Source organism: Strix uralensis, chromosome 23 (genome assembly GCF_047716275.1).
Source record: "Strix uralensis isolate ZFMK-TIS-50842 chromosome 23, bStrUra1, whole genome shotgun sequence".
NCBI classification, from domain to species: Eukaryota; Metazoa; Chordata; class Aves; order Strigiformes; family Strigidae; genus Strix; species Strix uralensis.
Window position 1 is genome coordinate 2,655,904 of NC_133994.1, and position 16,881 is coordinate 2,672,784.

Sequence of the window (16,881 nt, forward strand, 5' to 3'; positions counted from 1 at the left end):
ACCAGTCTTTTCTCTAAAGTTTCAAAATAAAAGCTGGGTTTGCTGTGCAGGTTGAAACAAATCTTCGGTACAACTAGTTGGGCTACATTAACTACTTTCTTGAAGGCCTGAGAGTAGAAAAATGAGGAAATAAATAAATAAGGGCAATGATCTGATATATTCTCAGATAATTTGGATACCTAGTAAATTTAAGATTGAAAATGTAGTTTAAATGCCCATTCAATCCTTGCCTTTGCATGTTGTGACCAAATTCTAGATGCTTCTTCTGTGAAACTTGTGGCTAATGATTACGTTAAGAGTCTTTTTATGTTTTCATAATTAAGTTGTAAGCTATTCCAACAGTTCGCAGGTCAAATGATTGATAAATGTGAGGAAATATCTTCTGCAGGTAATATAGCTGCTTTTAAATGGAGTTCATTTGCTTTACAAGGCACCTTAGAAAGAGTTTTCCATCTTCTCATGCTTGGCTAGTGCTGTCCATGGCCGAAACAATAAGCCACCATTTCTGTGACAGTGGCACTCTGTTGCCTGTGCATAAAGCAGGGAAACAGCCCAGCCAACAACTGGGCCCTCGTTTTACAGATGATTCTTTTGAGATAGTTTATATGCTATTTGCTGCTATTATCTGTCTTGCCAGAATGAAGGCTTCTTACTATTTTCAGTTTAAACAGCCCAGTTCTAGCGTTGAGAGCTGTACTCACCACAGTTTGTTGAACCAGCAAAAAGTACTCTCCACCCCCACACAGCCTTTCTGAGCTGAGGTATGAGAAATTCAGGCAAAAAATCAATTCAGCTGGGCTGATTAAAAAATGGCTGTATCGATTTACCCTGGGTTTTTGAGAGTTAGGAGAACTTAAAGTAGCCCGTTACAGGAAGATTTGGCCATAAACCCATGTGAAACTTGAAGTCATCTTTTTCTAGTTTTACCCTGCCCTGCAGTGTGTCTACATGATAAGCTGAAATGGATGTTGGTACCGACACATAGTTTAATCTAGATTGTTCACGTAGGCATCAGGTGGCGGTATGAATTACAGCCATCTCAAGAAGTACAAAAAACCCCTCATACTGCATATGAAGGTCAACACAGCTTGTACTTGCTGCTGTTCCCTGAAATACTAAATTTAATTTAATCTCCCTTTTTGTGCAGCAGTCCTACCTCTCGATGACAGTGCCGTGCTCCTTGTGCAAGATGCCTTCCTGCATAGCTAATGAAAGGGGTGGTGGTGAAGTATATAGCATTTACAGGGGTATTGGGATTTGGTTTGTGAAAACACAATTATGTTCTAAAGACAATTTGAACTAGCCATACCAGTTAATGATGGGGCACGGGCCTAAATGTTCTTCCTTCTTTTGTCAAATTATCTTTGTCTTTCTGTGCTGTGTTCTTTTAACTTTTCTGGAATCCAGATTAGTATCAGCTGTTGCATGTGTGCACAGCAGCTTGAAGCTTTTTTAAGGGGAGTCATGAGCACAAAGGGGGGGAATAAGAGTTTGATCTTGTGCATTGTCCTCAAACAGAAAAACAGGAAACTATACCCAGACAAATGCAATTAAAGCTACCAATACTTTGTAGTGATAGGAAAATAGCAAGATGATTCATTTTTTCCGTAATGCATGCTGAAAAATTGAACTCCAAGGCTTGAACAAAGAACAGGGGTAGAAGACAACCATGCAAAAATGAAGTGTGTGAGTGGTTTGGACTTTTTCTCCCTGTTGGGGAGAAATGCATATGAAAAAGGAGCTCCTCTACACACTGTTTTTGAGAGACTGCTCATATAGCATGGAAAAGAAGATTGAGCAAAGGGGAAATGTTTGCATATTTATCAGGTGTTATTTAAAGAATTTGTGCAAATTACCTAAAAGTGAAATCTCCTTTTACATATCATTCTGGGTAAAACTTGCTAAATGCTCTGGACAGGGGAAGTTCTTGATGACATGTAGAGCAGTAGCTTCCGTTTGTTTGGTATAACGTAATTTGTTCCCATTGTTTCTTCTATTGATGAATAACAATAAAAAATGTGATGAGTAACTTTGGATTTATCCAAATTTTGGATGTAGCTGGATTAATCTCCTGCTTTAATGAAAATGTGAAGGTAGTTGTCTGAACCAGTTGGTTTAGTGATTATCTACTCCCAGAATTTGAGTGGCTGGGCAAAAAATTAAGTGCTTCAATTTAGAGTAGGCCAAAGATACTGTCTGCAGATTAAGACAGGATTGTGTATTGGGAAACTTTCACAGATTCAGCCTAGTAGCTCTTATCTACACAAGTATTAACTTCAAAACTTTGTGAAAAAGAACAGGCAGATTTCCATAGGAATTTAACAAAACCTTAGTCAGGAATAAGAACACTTTTCTGTGAAAATACAAAGGTTAATGCTCCAAGGTGTAACAATACATTTCTGCTTTTGGGGAGATAACTGAATATAATCACAACTTTCTTCCTTCTAATGATACAATTGTTTCTGCCATCCCCTTGCCATGAAGATAAAAGCTTAGCACAAGCCTACTTTCTTCAGCTAATTCTGCCCACATACATGCCTACTGCAAGATCGAAGTCTTTCCTTACTGGTCCTGCTCTAGGCAACACCTGCTGCATGTTTGCTGGTTTTAGAAAAGGATTGAATATGCTTAATTGTGTTCCTCCATTTCAGCAACAATTCATAGTCACATTTTGACTTGTGGAATGAAGTTACAGTCATCAGCTGGTGCTCTCGTGCTTTCTCTTGATATTGTCAGCTGTATGCAGTCTGACCATAGACATTTAACCTCTTCATGCCTCCATTGTGCTATTTATAAAGTACATTTGTTTCAGGTTTAGAAGACTAGGATGAGAAGAATAGTTTTTTATGGAAGTTTTCAGATCATCCTTGTAAATTTCCCTAATAAGCTTCAATAAACTATTTTAATTACTTTTTGCAGTGTACAGATACCTGCAAGTTAAAGATGTATCTGAAGAGGACTGTGATGGCAATGTTCACAGCACGTGTGAGTTGCAGTTCCAGCCTCTTCTATACTCAAGTTTGTAAACAGGTTTCCCATTGAACTCGTGCTGTTGATAGGAGAAATAATTATCCATGCGCAAATGGTGTTTACACTTTATTAAAAAATAGACAGACAGTAGTTAGAGATTCCAATCCATAAAATACCAAACTTTTAAATTAAAATATTAAAGGTTTGTTTTAACAGTCACCCTGGTGTATGAAATGGCACGTGGGTTAGATACGCTGTAGGAAGGCATGAGATCACATTGTGTAGTTTTCATGTGTGGCTGGGATTTAAAAAAAATAATAATAATTGAAATATTCAGAAGTCTGAGGAGGACCAAGAGCCCTAGCCATTCTGTTGGGGTTAAGCCATCACATAGCCAGAGCAGAGATCAGGGAATACAGCTGTCATCAAAACCGCTTTGGGCCTTGACCTCTGTTCAGCAGCAGAGCTGAGTTGAGAAATGATGGTAGGGCAATCCACTCCTATATAAGATGGGTGTGCAAATTATTTTCATTATGTTTGTGTATATCCAGCAAAACAGCATTTATAATAACAACATTCTCTACTTGCATGCATGTTGTGAACCTCCTGCTGTTACAAAGCAACATAAGGGAAACAAGGAGTGAAAGATGCATTGTCCTGTCAGCAAAACTGACTGAATTGAAAGGCTTACTGTTCATTTCCCAAGTGCACTTTGCTCTTCAAATTAAATGACCGGCTGCCCTGCTCTAGTTCCCTAGCCCAACACAAACCAAGAAATGTATAGACATTATTCTGAGCAACCTCCTCTACCTCTGTGAAACTGCCCCATTATCTTGCATCCTGACTGCAAGTACTTGATCAGAACTTCCCCGGCTACAATTCCACTCTGTAAGAGCTGCAGGTAGAACCCAAGGGCGATGCTCAGGAGTCGATCCTTCCATAGGAAGAAAACACTGTGGGAAGAAAGGAAGATCAGTCAACACCCACACCTAGCAGCGTTTGTCCTTCATGTAAAAGGAGATTTGGGTAGTTGAAGATTAGTGGCTCTCTAAGTCCTTTTATTCTGTCTCTCTTAGTTGTTATAAGGCATGATAAAGAAGAAAAATTACACGTATCTTATATAGAGATTTTTCCACGCAGGTCTGTTTTTCTGGATAGCAGCAAATCTTGCATAGGTTGGAAGCAACTTTGACTAATGTCAGTTTTCTCTGGGGAGAAATCACCTGTGTTCCATCCAAGCTTCTGAACTTGTCTGGCCAGTAAGTTCTGAGGCTGCAGTAGTGCTTGATGCCATTAGGGATCTGCCTTTTCTTGTGACTACCCCAAACTGTTTTCCTGGCCTAGCAAGCTCTCTGTTTAATTGTGACTGTGATACAATAGGCTACAACTTTCATAGTTAACCTTTTTAAGTACTTACTTCTTTCTCTCAGCCCCTGCCCAAAGCTGCGGTAGACATGAATCAGTGACCAAAACAACACAGATTTTATTGTAACAGAAATGCAAGAGCCAGTAATGAAAGCAGCTTCCAGGGTGTAAGAATTCCCTTTGCCCCACTCCTTTATCACCTGCAGGAGAATGGAGACATACAACAATCAACACCTCGTGCCACAAAACCCTGAAGCTGTAAAATGCAATCAACCACTAAATTTCTGAAAGAAGTCACTAGATAGTAACTGGGGTGGGGGAAACTGGTCACTTCTAAACTGTCTTACTTTCCTGATTACATGATTCCCTGGCTGCACGCTGACTGTCACTAAATGCGTTATACCTTCTGCTCTCTGCATCATTGAAGTCCTATGAAACCGGTATTGTGCTCAGATTCTAAAAACAATTAAGCTGGAGATAAGGAAACCAGACTTCATCTTGCATCTGTTTCCTTCAGAATGAATTCTGTTCCCTGGCTGTTATTGCACTGGTATTGTCATGCATGTCTGGGGGCTGGCTTCACAATCCCAGTTTCACCCATGGCTAGCCTGATTAGTGTGCTTATGACATTACTAATTGCCTAACCTGTGCTTTTTTGAGGGGTCTGACACAGAGGAAATGGCAACTTTTAATTAAAAGCAATATTTATATCCTGCACTTATCTACTGCATTGAAGAATGATCGCAGCTCCCATGAACCAAGTATGATCAGGCAAGTTAATACTAAGATGAGACCTCTGCAAAAATCCAGTACTGAAGGAAAGACAGTGAGATCTAGCAGTGCTCTCTTCCCCTTCCTGCAGGCTGGAGTCGCAGCCCCAGCAGGCCTAGTGAGTATCAGGGCAAGATGTCAAAAGCACAATTCTGACTGCTTTGATTTGTTAACAAACCCAGTGCTGTGTATCCCAAATCAAGGCAGGTTACAGATGGCCTGGCCAATTTTGGTGCAGTTAGTTTGTCTGTTAAGTTCTATCAGTTTGCCTGTTTATGCTGCAGAGGATTGTTTAGCAGCTGCTATATAGTCAATCCAGCAGTTTTTTCAGAGCTGCAGTAATTAATGGTAAGCGTGGTTTACTTCCTTTTTTTTTTTTTTTTTTTGCCTGTCAGATAAAAGATGCTAAAAAGGATTGGTTTGGAGAAGTTACAGCTATTACAGATCTCTCTGGCACAGAGGAGTATTGCACTGCATGTCTGTGCCCTCGTTTGCTGGTCACTCTTGCGTGTTGATTGTTATTGGGCAAAACCAGAAGGAGACCTGGCTATTTTGAAGTTGTTCTGTTAGTCTTATGTCGGAAGCCACCACTTGTACTTTTCTTCCTAACTGCAATACAAGGAAGGCATAGCCACCAAAGGCAGTGTGTGGTCCTTCTCTGCTTTGCCAGATCAAAGAGGCCTGTGAATAATTGGAAGAGCCTGATCTGACTGCACACTTTAATAACCAGAACCCCAAGGATGACTGCAGCCACTGGACTTTTATCAGTATCTGGAGACTATTTCTGTGAAGTATGAGAAACGCTGGCTGCTATCAGCGTTTGAGCCCTTCCCGTAATGGACTATCTGCTCTGCCCTTGCCCTTCTTCTTCCTCACCTCCTTTCACACGTGTTGTGGGAGGTGCTGGAGCGCCCCAGTGATAAGTGCTTTATTGCCATTATAGTGCCAAAAAAATGCCTGACGCTGGAGTTTGTTGGGTTTGCACTATCTCTTGTTTTGGCTACATCAGGATCGACAAGTGGGGGTGCTGCCTAAGAAATCCTTTAAAATACAATGACTTGAGGGCCTGCAGATAGTCAAATGCTCTGGAACCACTTCAGACTTCTTGTGAAGGAGGGGGAGGCATTTGTATTTTATACGGGAAGATTTTGTTGCATCTTTCCCTAATCATTCTGGACAATTTGCCAGTTGCAGAGACTTCCAGGGCCTCTTCCCCTAACTAATCAGTTCAAGAGCACTTTGACATGGTTCCTGTCTTGAAAAGTTGATCCTGAAGAGGTGGGGTGTGCCTGCTGCTCTCGCTGATTCTAATGGGAGCTGCAACAAAGGGGTTGCTCAGGAATGAGGCACCATGTTTTGGGCCCAAGGATCCAGGAATGAAGAGGAGGCCTCCAGCCCTGCTCCCCAGTATCAAGCAAGTAAGTTGGATGAATTACCGTGTAAAGCAGGTAGATGAGATAAACGACTTCAGGTACATTCTGACTCAGAAAAATCCACACTAGAGGTTTCAGTTCTTTTAAAATCTGTAAAACAAGATAAGATATATATACAGCTTTGTAACTCGTGCTATATACTCTATAAAGGCTATATATCGTTGATTTTTCAATAGCATTTCAAGTGTTGGTCTAGCTGAGTTCTCAGTTCTAACTTTGCTCTCCACCTGCCTTCTCTACCTACATTTTTTTAGCAGGAAATAAGGTCTCTGTTTTTCACGGAACTGGGCCAGGAGTGATGATCAGAAATCAGAACAGGTTCTTTCATGAGCCCATCTTGACAGTTATGTGTGATCTGAGCCATCTCTGCATCCTCTTGAGCTCTGCCTTTCAATACACTACAACTCCCAGCTAGCTTAAATGGAGAAGCAGCTGACTCTTCGGAGTTGTAGCTAAGCTGATGTACTTTTTCTTTGGGTACGCTCAGATTTTTCTCTAACAAATTAATGTTTTCATAGCTAACAGACTGAAAGCACTCTGTGACATTTTTCCCTGCCTTTGTTTCTACTACAGAGAAGTAAAATCACTGAGAACTAAAATGTGGGAGAAGCAAGAGGATTGAACTGTCAGAAGAACTTTGTTTCACAATTAACCTTGGGACTTGGGAAAGAAGAAAGGATGGATGGACTGCTTCCCAGCAGGTAGCAACTTTCAGCAGTCCTCAACTGGAAGGGCAGGTCTGAACAAACTAAAGAAAAACAGCTGAGTCACTGGGAATGAAAGCAGTGATTGCACCAATCCTATGATAAGATTAGATGCATCTGATTAACCACAGATTCCCCCCAAAACCAATACTGATTCTTCTGCAATGGTCAATATATGAACCTCTACAAAAGTCTTAAGGGAACTGTCCCTCCCCTAAGGGAGTTTGTCTCCTCTCTGCCACCTCTACTCTTGTCTCTGTTTTCTGTGGTAGTGCATAGGGCTCCTCTTAGGATAAGACCAAAAGGGAAAAGAAAACAAAGGCTGAGAAACAAGAGGAGGGGGAAAGAGAGAATTAGTAATGAAAGGGAGAAAAGAGAGAAAATAAGTAATGGAGATAGGAAAAATAAATCCACTGAAGTCAATGGGAGAGCATGTATACAAATAGAAGAAAAATAACGAATAATCCCTTTGTGAAATGGCACATGCATCAGCCCAGAAGTAAGGGAGCATGAGGTTTAGCTGTGCTTTCAGGCACTGTGGTTACCAGAAAGGACTGTGTATGAGGCGTTTCCAAGTTTTCCCTTCTCTTATGCTTATACTTTCTGGTGGATTATGTATGTCTCCATACTTTTCTTACATAACAACCTCATAGCAGGTGCAGTTTCTGAGAGCACCAGACAAGACAGTGATACACGTTTCTCTACTGCTGCATCATCTGCAAGAAGCTGATTGAAAAACTTGTCTGAACAGGGTAAGGAAAAAGAGTTCCTATTGGCACCCCTCTGTCAAACTGCCTACATGCTCTAGCCTGAGACAGAATCGTTTTTACCTTGGATGCAAAGCTACTAGACTCTCAGGAAATGTATCCACCATTTCAAAGTTGCTGCTGCCCTGCAGTGCTGCCACTTACTGAAATACAGTACTAAATCTTTTTCATTAATTTTACATTTCCTATTTCTTAGTCAGGCAAGAAGCTGTTAACTTCTTCCAGCAGAGGACTCAGTAATGTTTTACCCTTGATGGGGTAAAAAGTAGCTTTCAAGTAGTACTAACATAGTTGTGAGCGAAGGGCAAGAATATGTACCTATCCCTAGGGCATTTATTATTACTAGTTGAACTATTAAGAAACACATTTGGTATTGATGAAAGCATAAGGAGTATCATGAATGTTAAGACATGAGACGATCTAACTGAGGCACCTTTCTTTTCTTAAAAGAAACAGTGTCTCTTTTAATGCCTAAAGGTAAATCATGGGGAAGCAAAGAACTAAATCTGTGAATGGCAACTGGTCGGATCAACTTTGTTTCTGATGATGGGGGAAAAGGAGCTGAAAAGTTTACACTTTCAATCCTATCAGGAAAACAAACAGGGTTCTGATTACTCCCTTCTTTGCACACCTGATACAATTTAACTGCAAGCAAAGATCCAGTGCCTCACAGAGGTATATAAGGAGCTCCCTGGAGGAAAGCAAGCTATTTAATATCTGTATCTGCATTCCTAAGTGTCACACTCACAGTTAGCCCTGTCTCCATTTTTCCCTGCTGGATAGCTGTCAGTGGCCACGGCACCCCAAAGTCCAGGAGAAAGGTGATTCTGTGCAACTCTTCACCTAAAGTTACTGAAGTATTTTAAAAGCACGGTGCTTGGTGCTAGTTCCATTTTTTAGCAAGGAAAACAATCAAAGCACTTGAAAAGGTGTATTTCAGCGGTCAGGAATTTATCTGAATGGCTAAAGCAAACACTCAAGGAGCCTACACAGCCAACAAACCCCAAACCCCCTGAACTCCTTCCTGGTAATAAGACACATACGCTATGCACTTTGGCCCTGATTCTGCAATCATTCTTGGAACAGAGCTCTCAAGATTTCAGAGGAAGTTCAGCCTGACTGACATGAAAAACTACATTTCAAGTTCACACCTCCTTATGTTAACCTGAAAACTGTCACTCACCTTTAAAGAAGCTGCCCCCATAAAGCACCACTCATCTTTTTGGTTTCCTAAGGATATAAGGCCTGTGCAGTCTCACTGTATCTGTATATCCATTTTCATAATAATTTGGAGGACTGTTGCCAGTTTCACCTAACCTCCTCAGAGAGGTAGAAATATTGAAGATACTGTAATCCTATAGGTTTCCTTCAAGTAGGTGATCAGGGACTGAGAATAAACCATTGTCCCTCAGAAATGAACAACTGATGGTGTGACATTGTTTCATCCTGCATGCTCAGTTGAGACACACAGGTTTATAAGAAACCTGACTTCATTATTGTTGGTGCTCTTGTTTTCTGCCGGGATCCATTCTGGCTCCCTTCCACTTAGTGGTATTACGTAGGATGGGATGGCTGTGACTTCCCAGCCTGTGCTAATTGTTCAGGGTGAGAACTTGTAGTCTCAGGAGTTGACTATCCTTGCTACTGCCACTGTTAGCTTAACACTTACTGCGATGATGCTAATGGTCACCTTCAGGCAGGCCCAAAGAACCCCTGTTGCTGAGATGATGTTATGTAGAAGGGTGATGTCATGCAGGCTTATCAGCAGAATACACAAGCAGAGCTGAAAAAGAAGAGGCAAAAATTTGGTAAAATTATTAGCTTGAGAACATACAGCCCACCAAAAAATACTGACACAAACTCCCACCAACAGTAAGTTGGGCCCAGGTCTAAAGGCTAATTTTTTTCCTCAGAATCTGACAGACGGTACGAAATGGGGCACAAGGACAGACGTATTTCCCTGTATGCCATGTTAGCAATAACAAAGAACAGCAAAGGCAGTAAGATGTGCTCCAGATAAAGTGTAAGGTAAGACAGCAGTAAAGTAAGAATGAGGGGTAGTGTACAGAAGTACAAACTCTTTCTAAATGGATCTTGGGTTCACTTCACTGATCTGTAACTTCAGGTTGCTGCCTCCCCCCCAATTGCCCTGCTAGGTCAGGCTCTCCTCTCCCATCCCAGTATCGTCTTCTCAAATGTAGGAGGGGCTGGGATGGCTGGAGAGAGAGAGACTGCAGGCAGAGATAACCTTGCTCCTTTTAGGGGGATGTGTTGGGCTGGAGCTTCTGGATGCAATTGTTTCTATGGACAAACTTCCCACAAATAAGTTTCAGTTCTCCTTTTGGACACAACAATGAAAAAACACATGTTGATTCATTTTTATGGATTTTAACTAAGCTTCCCTGTAGCAAACACCTGGAGAGATGAGCATTATTAAGCTAATCTTACCTAAAAGGTAAGATACAGGCAGGACTGCTCTAGGAAGTTTATAGTTCAGCTCAGCTAATCTAAAATATTCTCAATAGGAGAGAAAAAAGGGAACCCAGGGGGAGAGATTTCTCTACCTGTGCCTGAAGATCAAAGGTCAACATGGAAAAACAGAGGTTCAGCATGAAGTATTGTGACTGCAGGCTTTCTAGAGCACCACCCACTCGAAAGGCCATCATGCTTTGACTCTGAATGAGGATGATGGCACAGATCACGTCAAAGGAGCCAACTAAGAGGATCAGAATGAAGCGGGCCTGATGGGAAAGAGAAATAAGGATGTGACTGGCCCTGTCAAAACAGGGACAGTCTTTAACCTTGAGTCTTTTAACTGTAAATAAAAGAAGAAAGGAGTAAGGAGACTCAGGCAGCCTATTAATAGCATTTTAAGAGAAACATAACCTTCGTACTCCCTGTAATGTCATGACGACTTTTAGCAAGGTTTGGTTGGAGGTTTTATCCTACAGTTTGAAGAAAGAGCATTCTGTAATAGAGACTGGCTCTAAGCTTCCTGTATGGCGTAAACCAACTGCTGAGAACCTTCCCCACCGATTTCGATGGGGACAGTGTGTTATTCTGAATGCTCTACTTACTAAACTTCAGAAAACACTGGTTCTGTCAGGGTTGTACCCACAACTTTGCTGGCATTCACACTAAATGTCTGCTGCTTTAAAGATGGCTGGAGTGGCAAAACATCTTTCATAATTAACATTGATATGAGAATACTTCTATTAGTGTGCCTTATTCTGGCTCAGAAATTTTGCTAAGGAAGCAGGAGTTACAGCAATCCAAGTTACTTTTACAGTAGTAAAAAAAAAAATCCTTAATAGTACATCTTCTACACCAGGCTTTACTTTGAGGTTCTTGTTTAATATATAAACTGATGACTGGGATGCATACCTTCAAGTAATTTGCATCTCTTTGATGCCTGTTCTTTACTGACCCTAACAACCCGGTTTGCTGTAGATAAGTATGTTTAACTAAATGTACAATCGATATGTAAATTGAATAGGCAAAATTTTGCTTTGCTGCATCTTCCTAGCTTGGTTGCTGTCTCTTCTATCAAAGAATAATTTTTGGATGGCTTCACAGCAAGGAAGCACCTTCTCACATTAGTGATAAATGTGCAACTGCAAAAGAGAAGGTCTGAGAAGCACGGCAAGTGGAAGTTTAACTACAAATCTTAGTAACACATAGAATACAATCCTCGTATTAATTTTCTTACGAAATGCAAACAAGATAATCTGGAATGGCAGTACTTTCCCTAGCACACTATCTTTTTGTTTCCTTGCAGCAGGTTACAGTAACTCATAAAAACACATGGCTGCACTTATGGAGCAGTGGGGCTAATGGAGATTCCAGTTAGATTTATGTGACCTTAGGCCAGTCATTTTATAGACAGAAATCTGAAGCAGAGTAGGTGAAGTGAGGGATATCTTCTGCAGTAATCCTGTGTGAGTAAATTCTTTGATATTTATGTTATTTTCAGATACTGAAAGATACATAAAAATACATAAAGAAACCATAGAATAGCTCAGAGAAACAGATTTGCAATTGTGGAGGTGCACATTTTGTTACTCAGTGGTAGGAATAATTCAGCCTGATTTTTCTCTGTTATCAGTGCCCTTATCACAGATGCCTCGCATTTCTAACATTTTCAAATCCAAGATGTGGGGAAAAGAAAGTTAATTAAAACCAGGAGACTAACCAGGAGTTTTGGCTTTTGCTCAGCAGAGAGAACTGTGAAGTTGACAATGGAACGGAACATCACTAGCAAGATGGAAAGAACAAAGACGATGAGCTCCTGGCGATTCTCCTGCAGGATTCCTCTACTCACATAGTATACACAGAACACTGGGAAGGAGAAGGAAAGGTCAGTTACCGGGTGAACAGGCTGCACATGGTGCAGCTTTTCACTCTGCTTGGTCCAGCTGACAAAATGGAAGTCAAGACCATGTAACGTATGCTCCTCAGTCAAGAGCGTATCTTTGTTCTTACCAGGGAGCCTCAATCAGATACTTAAAATTAGTACTCTCCCCTGTGTTTAGCATACAAGAAACGAAATAATTTGTTAGCTTTTAAAATTACTTGTGAAGTAACACTTTGAAAATGGCAACATATCAGCTACCCAAATTAACTGGCAGCTGTGGTATGTTATCCTGCTAATACTATATTGAACATTATGTTGAACAGTGTATTTGAATTAAATGAAGCAACACCATTTTTATTAAAGAACTGAAATCACATTATCTTCCCAGTGAGAGTAACTAAAGTGACTAACAAGCAATTTACTACTCAACCACATACTTCCACAGTATTGTTTTGTGGTTCTGACCACTACAAATGGCTTGTGTGTTGGACGGAACTTAAGACTGGATTCCTAACAGTTTATTTTTGTTGTGGAAATTTTGAAACACCCCACCCTGCAAACTATAGCCCAGAAAAGAACTGGTTCAGGAAAGTTCTGATTTATGTTTTTATAAAATACATCAAAACCCACCACTCTTAACACCACAGTTAGCAGTCACTGTTGAACTCTACACTGGTTTGACAAAGCTGAAATAAGGAAAAAGTTCTCCCTTCATAAAAATGGGAATCAATGCTTTGTTCTTATATAGGATGCTCCTGCAAACACTAGTTAATTCTTACCATGGACCAAGTAACAATAGATTTCTTTTTCCAGAGGGCTACTTCCTGGATGCTGCAATCAAATCATCTAGTTTTGCTAAGCTGGGGCATGTGGACAAAGTGTCATAGAAGTTTTCCAAGTGATGCAATAACTTCGGTCTCTCTAAACAAACCTAGTGAATGAACTTCCTTTTTCACTTTTATTAGCAGTGATTGAGAAAATTGACAATGATTGGCAAATTACAAAGTGAATCATGGGACTTTTTTGGCATGCTTATGAACTCAGGAAGACCTGAAAGATTTAAGACAGTATTTCCTTCTTTTGCAAATACAGCTGCTAAATCAGAAGTCTGTACAAATAATTTGAAAACAAACTTTTTTCCTGAGCATTAAGATTTATGCAGCGATAGCATATGTGCATTTCTGAAATAAAGGACATCCTCTTGGTTTTGGTAAGTGAACATTTTTCAACAAATTAAATCCCAAACCCTCTTTAAAGTAAATATCTCTAGTGGTAAATCCAAGAGATTGTTACAGCCAGGGCACCTGTTTTTCTTTAAAGGACTATTATCAGTTCTGTCAGTCTTTGTCTACCCTATAAAAACCATCGTTTTGGCATGTTTATGGAGGTTAGCTTACACATCTTTAAATCTCAAGGTAAGCCAATCATAGTTTTAACATGTTCCGTGAATGATGTTCTCTTTACTGACTAATATGTTGAAACAACAACTTTTGTTTACATTAAAACGTTGAAATCTGAAGTAATGTGTTAAAAATACACTGGGGGTTTTTTCTGATTTAAACCAGAGGTTTGTGAGAGGCGTGCACTTCTTCCCATGTGTGTGTGTGTTGCAGCACAGAATACTAATTAGTATCAACAGAAGGTAGGAGGGGGAAAAATAGATTAGCAAGCATGCTTTCAACTTCCTTGTTTTATAACACCATGTGATTCATTTGGTTTATTATGAAGGTTCTTCATTTTTCTCTGAAGCACAAAACAGTGGTTGCTAACAAAAACAGTGTGACAGATTGGAGGCGCCAATGGCCTGTTCTAACATTGCAATTTTTGTGGGTATGCTGAGTCCTGTGTGAAAAGCTGCTAATCAAACCAGAGTTTTGGACTAAAGGTATTGTTTGTATGTGTCTAATTATAGAATCTGGAACAAATCTATTGTCTTTGTTCCCTCTGGGTGAAAGCTGGAAAGCAGTGACTGCTTATGATTAGCACATCCTTCTCGTACACAAGGTGTTACGCCCACAGAGATTCTATTCTTTTCTACGCTGTTTTGGCCAGCGAGCCAACAGCCAAGACCTGCTAAAGCCACTGAAGAGGACTTCCTAAAACACTTAGTTTTATTTATTTTCATGTTAAGTTTCATTTCTATCGACCCGGCAATATGACCCTAAGTTTCTACTGAAGCTCTAATTGGAAATATCCAAGAAAATTTGGATTTTGCTTCCTGTAGAACAAAAATTATTAGACAAAAAAAAAAGGAGAGCTTTAAAAAAAAAAATGAGGTGCTTATTGTCTTTTATTAACGTACTTCAGGTAAAGCAACATCCTTGCAGAAACTTAACACAGAGAGATGACTTAACGTTTGCTTGTTTCAGATCAAACTGTGTGTACGTTTGGTTTCTTGCAATGTAAGAAGGTGCCTTGAAACCAACTACAACTCGGGTATAAGCGTGGCTCGTGTCAGGAGATGTTCTGTGACAAGCCTTGGAGTGTGGACACCTCTGAATTCCCCGACTATTACGACACAGACATTAAACTGGGAAATGGTAAGCCCTTTCTGGCATAGCTGAACATTCAGTATATCTTACAGAAAGTGACAGCTGTCTGAAAGCAAAATCATTGCTACATCTGCCTAAGGGAATGCTAGTAAGAAAGCAAATTATAGCAGAACTTCCAAAAACCTGAGTATTTTTTCCACACTATTCACAGATGAAGATATTTTGGATGACACCATATCTATTACTGATCCTTTCCCTAAAATACTACTGGGAAAAGCAACAGTGGCAAAAGCCATCTAGCTTGTTACTGCTAAACTAGCAGAAGATTCTATGTGTAATATATCAGGCCTAAGGGAGTGAAATAAGAAGCTTCAGTTGCTGCTTACTTACTACCTTGGGAAAAAAATGTATTTGTTTTAAAATGCAAACAATATGTTTCTTACCAACTCCTACTAACTGAATAAGAGAAATGGTGAAATCTTCCTCAGTTTGTCGAACGAGTGTCTCTATGGTTAGCCCTATTACACTTAGCAGAGACAGAACAGTGACACAGAAGTAGATCTTCACAGGAAATGATAGCTCTGAACAAGGCTTTATCTGTAAAGGAAAAAAATTTTTAAACACGTAATGCAGTATAAACTAGTTGCTATTCCTAAGGAACGCATTAAAGCAAGTCAGTTAAATGACTCAAGTGCAGGGTTTTCCTTGGAAAAAGGAAGAGAAACTCTCTACAGTTGAACTGATCCTCCAAAATTACTGAGGAAGGGAGAAGGCTTAACTTTATTTCATAATTAATCTCAGCCTAGATTTTTCTGGTTTATACCTGCAGACTGCCTTCTACTTAGTGCCTCAGGGGCCAGGGTTTTATAATTTCATCTCCTGAAACTCAGCTTGCCAACGCCCACCTCTATGCCTATCAAAACATTGCCACCTTCAGCAAGTAACTTTTTCCCAGTGCCCCTTATCAAGACTTTTAGTTTTAGAAAAAGTAAAGAAAGGTTCACTCTTCTGAGCAATGTGCAGAGGATCTGGGAGAGGTTTTTCTCCGTTCCTCCCAGGCAGTTTAAATCATGGAGACGTATAAACTGCACCACGCTAGCAAAAAAATCACTTCACTTTCCTGTGATGTTGGTAGTAAAGAAAAAAAAATCTTCCTCAGGAGAGATGTGGAACTGGGGAGTCACCTGTTGGTCGGGCTGAGCTAGGGCGCAGCTGCTCCACCACATTATACATATTTTTATAGATATTGGGAACATTTCTCGTCATTTCCTTACATGCAGGAGCTTGTGATGAGCTACAGATTCGTTATTTGAAAGCGCAGTTTTATTTAAGCAAAACCAGGCTCTGAGCCAGGGGAGCGCTCCCCGGGCAGCGCTGGGGCACCGCGAGGTGAGGACACGGTCGCGAAGGGGCGGCTCGGGCCCAAATCCCCTCCGGCCCCGCGCCCCCCCCTTCTCCTCGGGGGGCCGCAGCGGGAGAACGCGGCCGGTACCGGGACAAGCAAAAGGCCCTTCCCGGAGGAGCTGGGCCGGGGGGCGGGTGTACTCACGGGGCCGCAGGGCGTGGGGATGAGCCGCCGGTGCCGGGGGGTGAGGGTGGGCAGCGGGGGGGCTGCGGCGCCGCTGCAGGGGAGAGAAGGGGGGAACCATCACCCCGAGGCCCCGCGCGCCCGGCAGTGACGCCTCCCTGCCCGCCCCATGGGCCGAACCAAGCCGGGGGGGAGGCCCAGGCCCCTCCCCACACCCCCCCCGCGGGTCCCGAGGCGGGGGAGCGGGGAGAGCCGCCCCTGCCCAGCGCTTGGTTCCGCCCGGTCTCCCCCCCTCCCTGATGGCGCGTTCCCGCCGCTACCTGTCCTCAGCGCCCTCCATGGCCGCTCCGGCGCCGTCCCCCTCCGGTAACGGGACCTACATGGCTGCAGCGCCCGCGCTTCCGGGACGGGCCGGCGCCGCACGTCACTTCCCCGGCGCGGGCGGGAAACGCCGCCACAGGGCGGCGGGGCCGGGGCGCTCCCTCCCGCTGCCCGCC

General features: G+C 41.8%; 1 protein-coding gene and 1 long non-coding RNA gene across 4 annotated transcripts; one reads left to right on the top strand and one right to left on the bottom strand.

The window, feature by feature from the left end:
• Positions 1 to 3,083: 3,083 nt before the first annotated feature.
• Positions 3,084 to 16,805, bottom strand: LOC141954037 (uncharacterized). Of its 2 annotated transcripts, XM_074893113.1 has the most exons (9): positions 16,705 to 16,805; positions 16,406 to 16,478; positions 15,300 to 15,453; positions 12,203 to 12,348; positions 10,575 to 10,751; positions 9,680 to 9,793; positions 6,543 to 6,629; positions 4,388 to 4,535; positions 3,084 to 3,923 (listed from the first exon to the last, which is right to left on the bottom strand). In XM_074893113.1, exons 1-9 carry the CDS (start codon positions 16,722 to 16,724, stop codon positions 3,892 to 3,894), a joined length of 951 nt encoding a protein of 316 aa, XP_074749214.1. In that variant the 5' UTR covers positions 16,725 to 16,805; the 3' UTR covers positions 3,084 to 3,891. The 2 variants fall into 2 exon arrangements, with proteins under 2 accessions (XP_074749214.1, XP_074749215.1); XM_074893114.1 differs by lacking the exon at positions 10,575 to 10,751.
• On the top strand, positions 4,545 to 10,032 carry LOC141954038 (uncharacterized). Of its 2 annotated transcripts, XR_012632070.1 has the most exons (4): positions 4,545 to 6,524; positions 6,794 to 7,240; positions 7,897 to 7,995; positions 9,924 to 10,032. It is a non-coding gene; the product is annotated as an uncharacterized LOC141954038 (long non-coding RNA). The 2 variants fall into 2 exon arrangements; XR_012632071.1 differs by lacking the exon at positions 4,545 to 6,524 and having other exon boundaries at positions 6,644 to 7,240.
• Positions 16,806 to 16,881: the final 76 nt, after the last annotated feature.

Coding starts and splice junctions, on each gene's coding strand:
- LOC141954037 (XM_074893113.1), bottom strand. CDS start 16,724: ATGGAGGGCGCTGAGGACAG. Junction 10,752..12,202: donor AGCAAAAGCCAAAACTCCTG/GTTAGTCTCCTG, acceptor CTTTCCCATCAG/GCCCGCTTCATTCTGATCCT. Junction 9,794..10,574: donor CCTTTGATCTTCAGGCACAG/GTAGAGAAATCT, acceptor CTTCTTTTTCAG/CTCTGCTTGTGTATTCTGCT.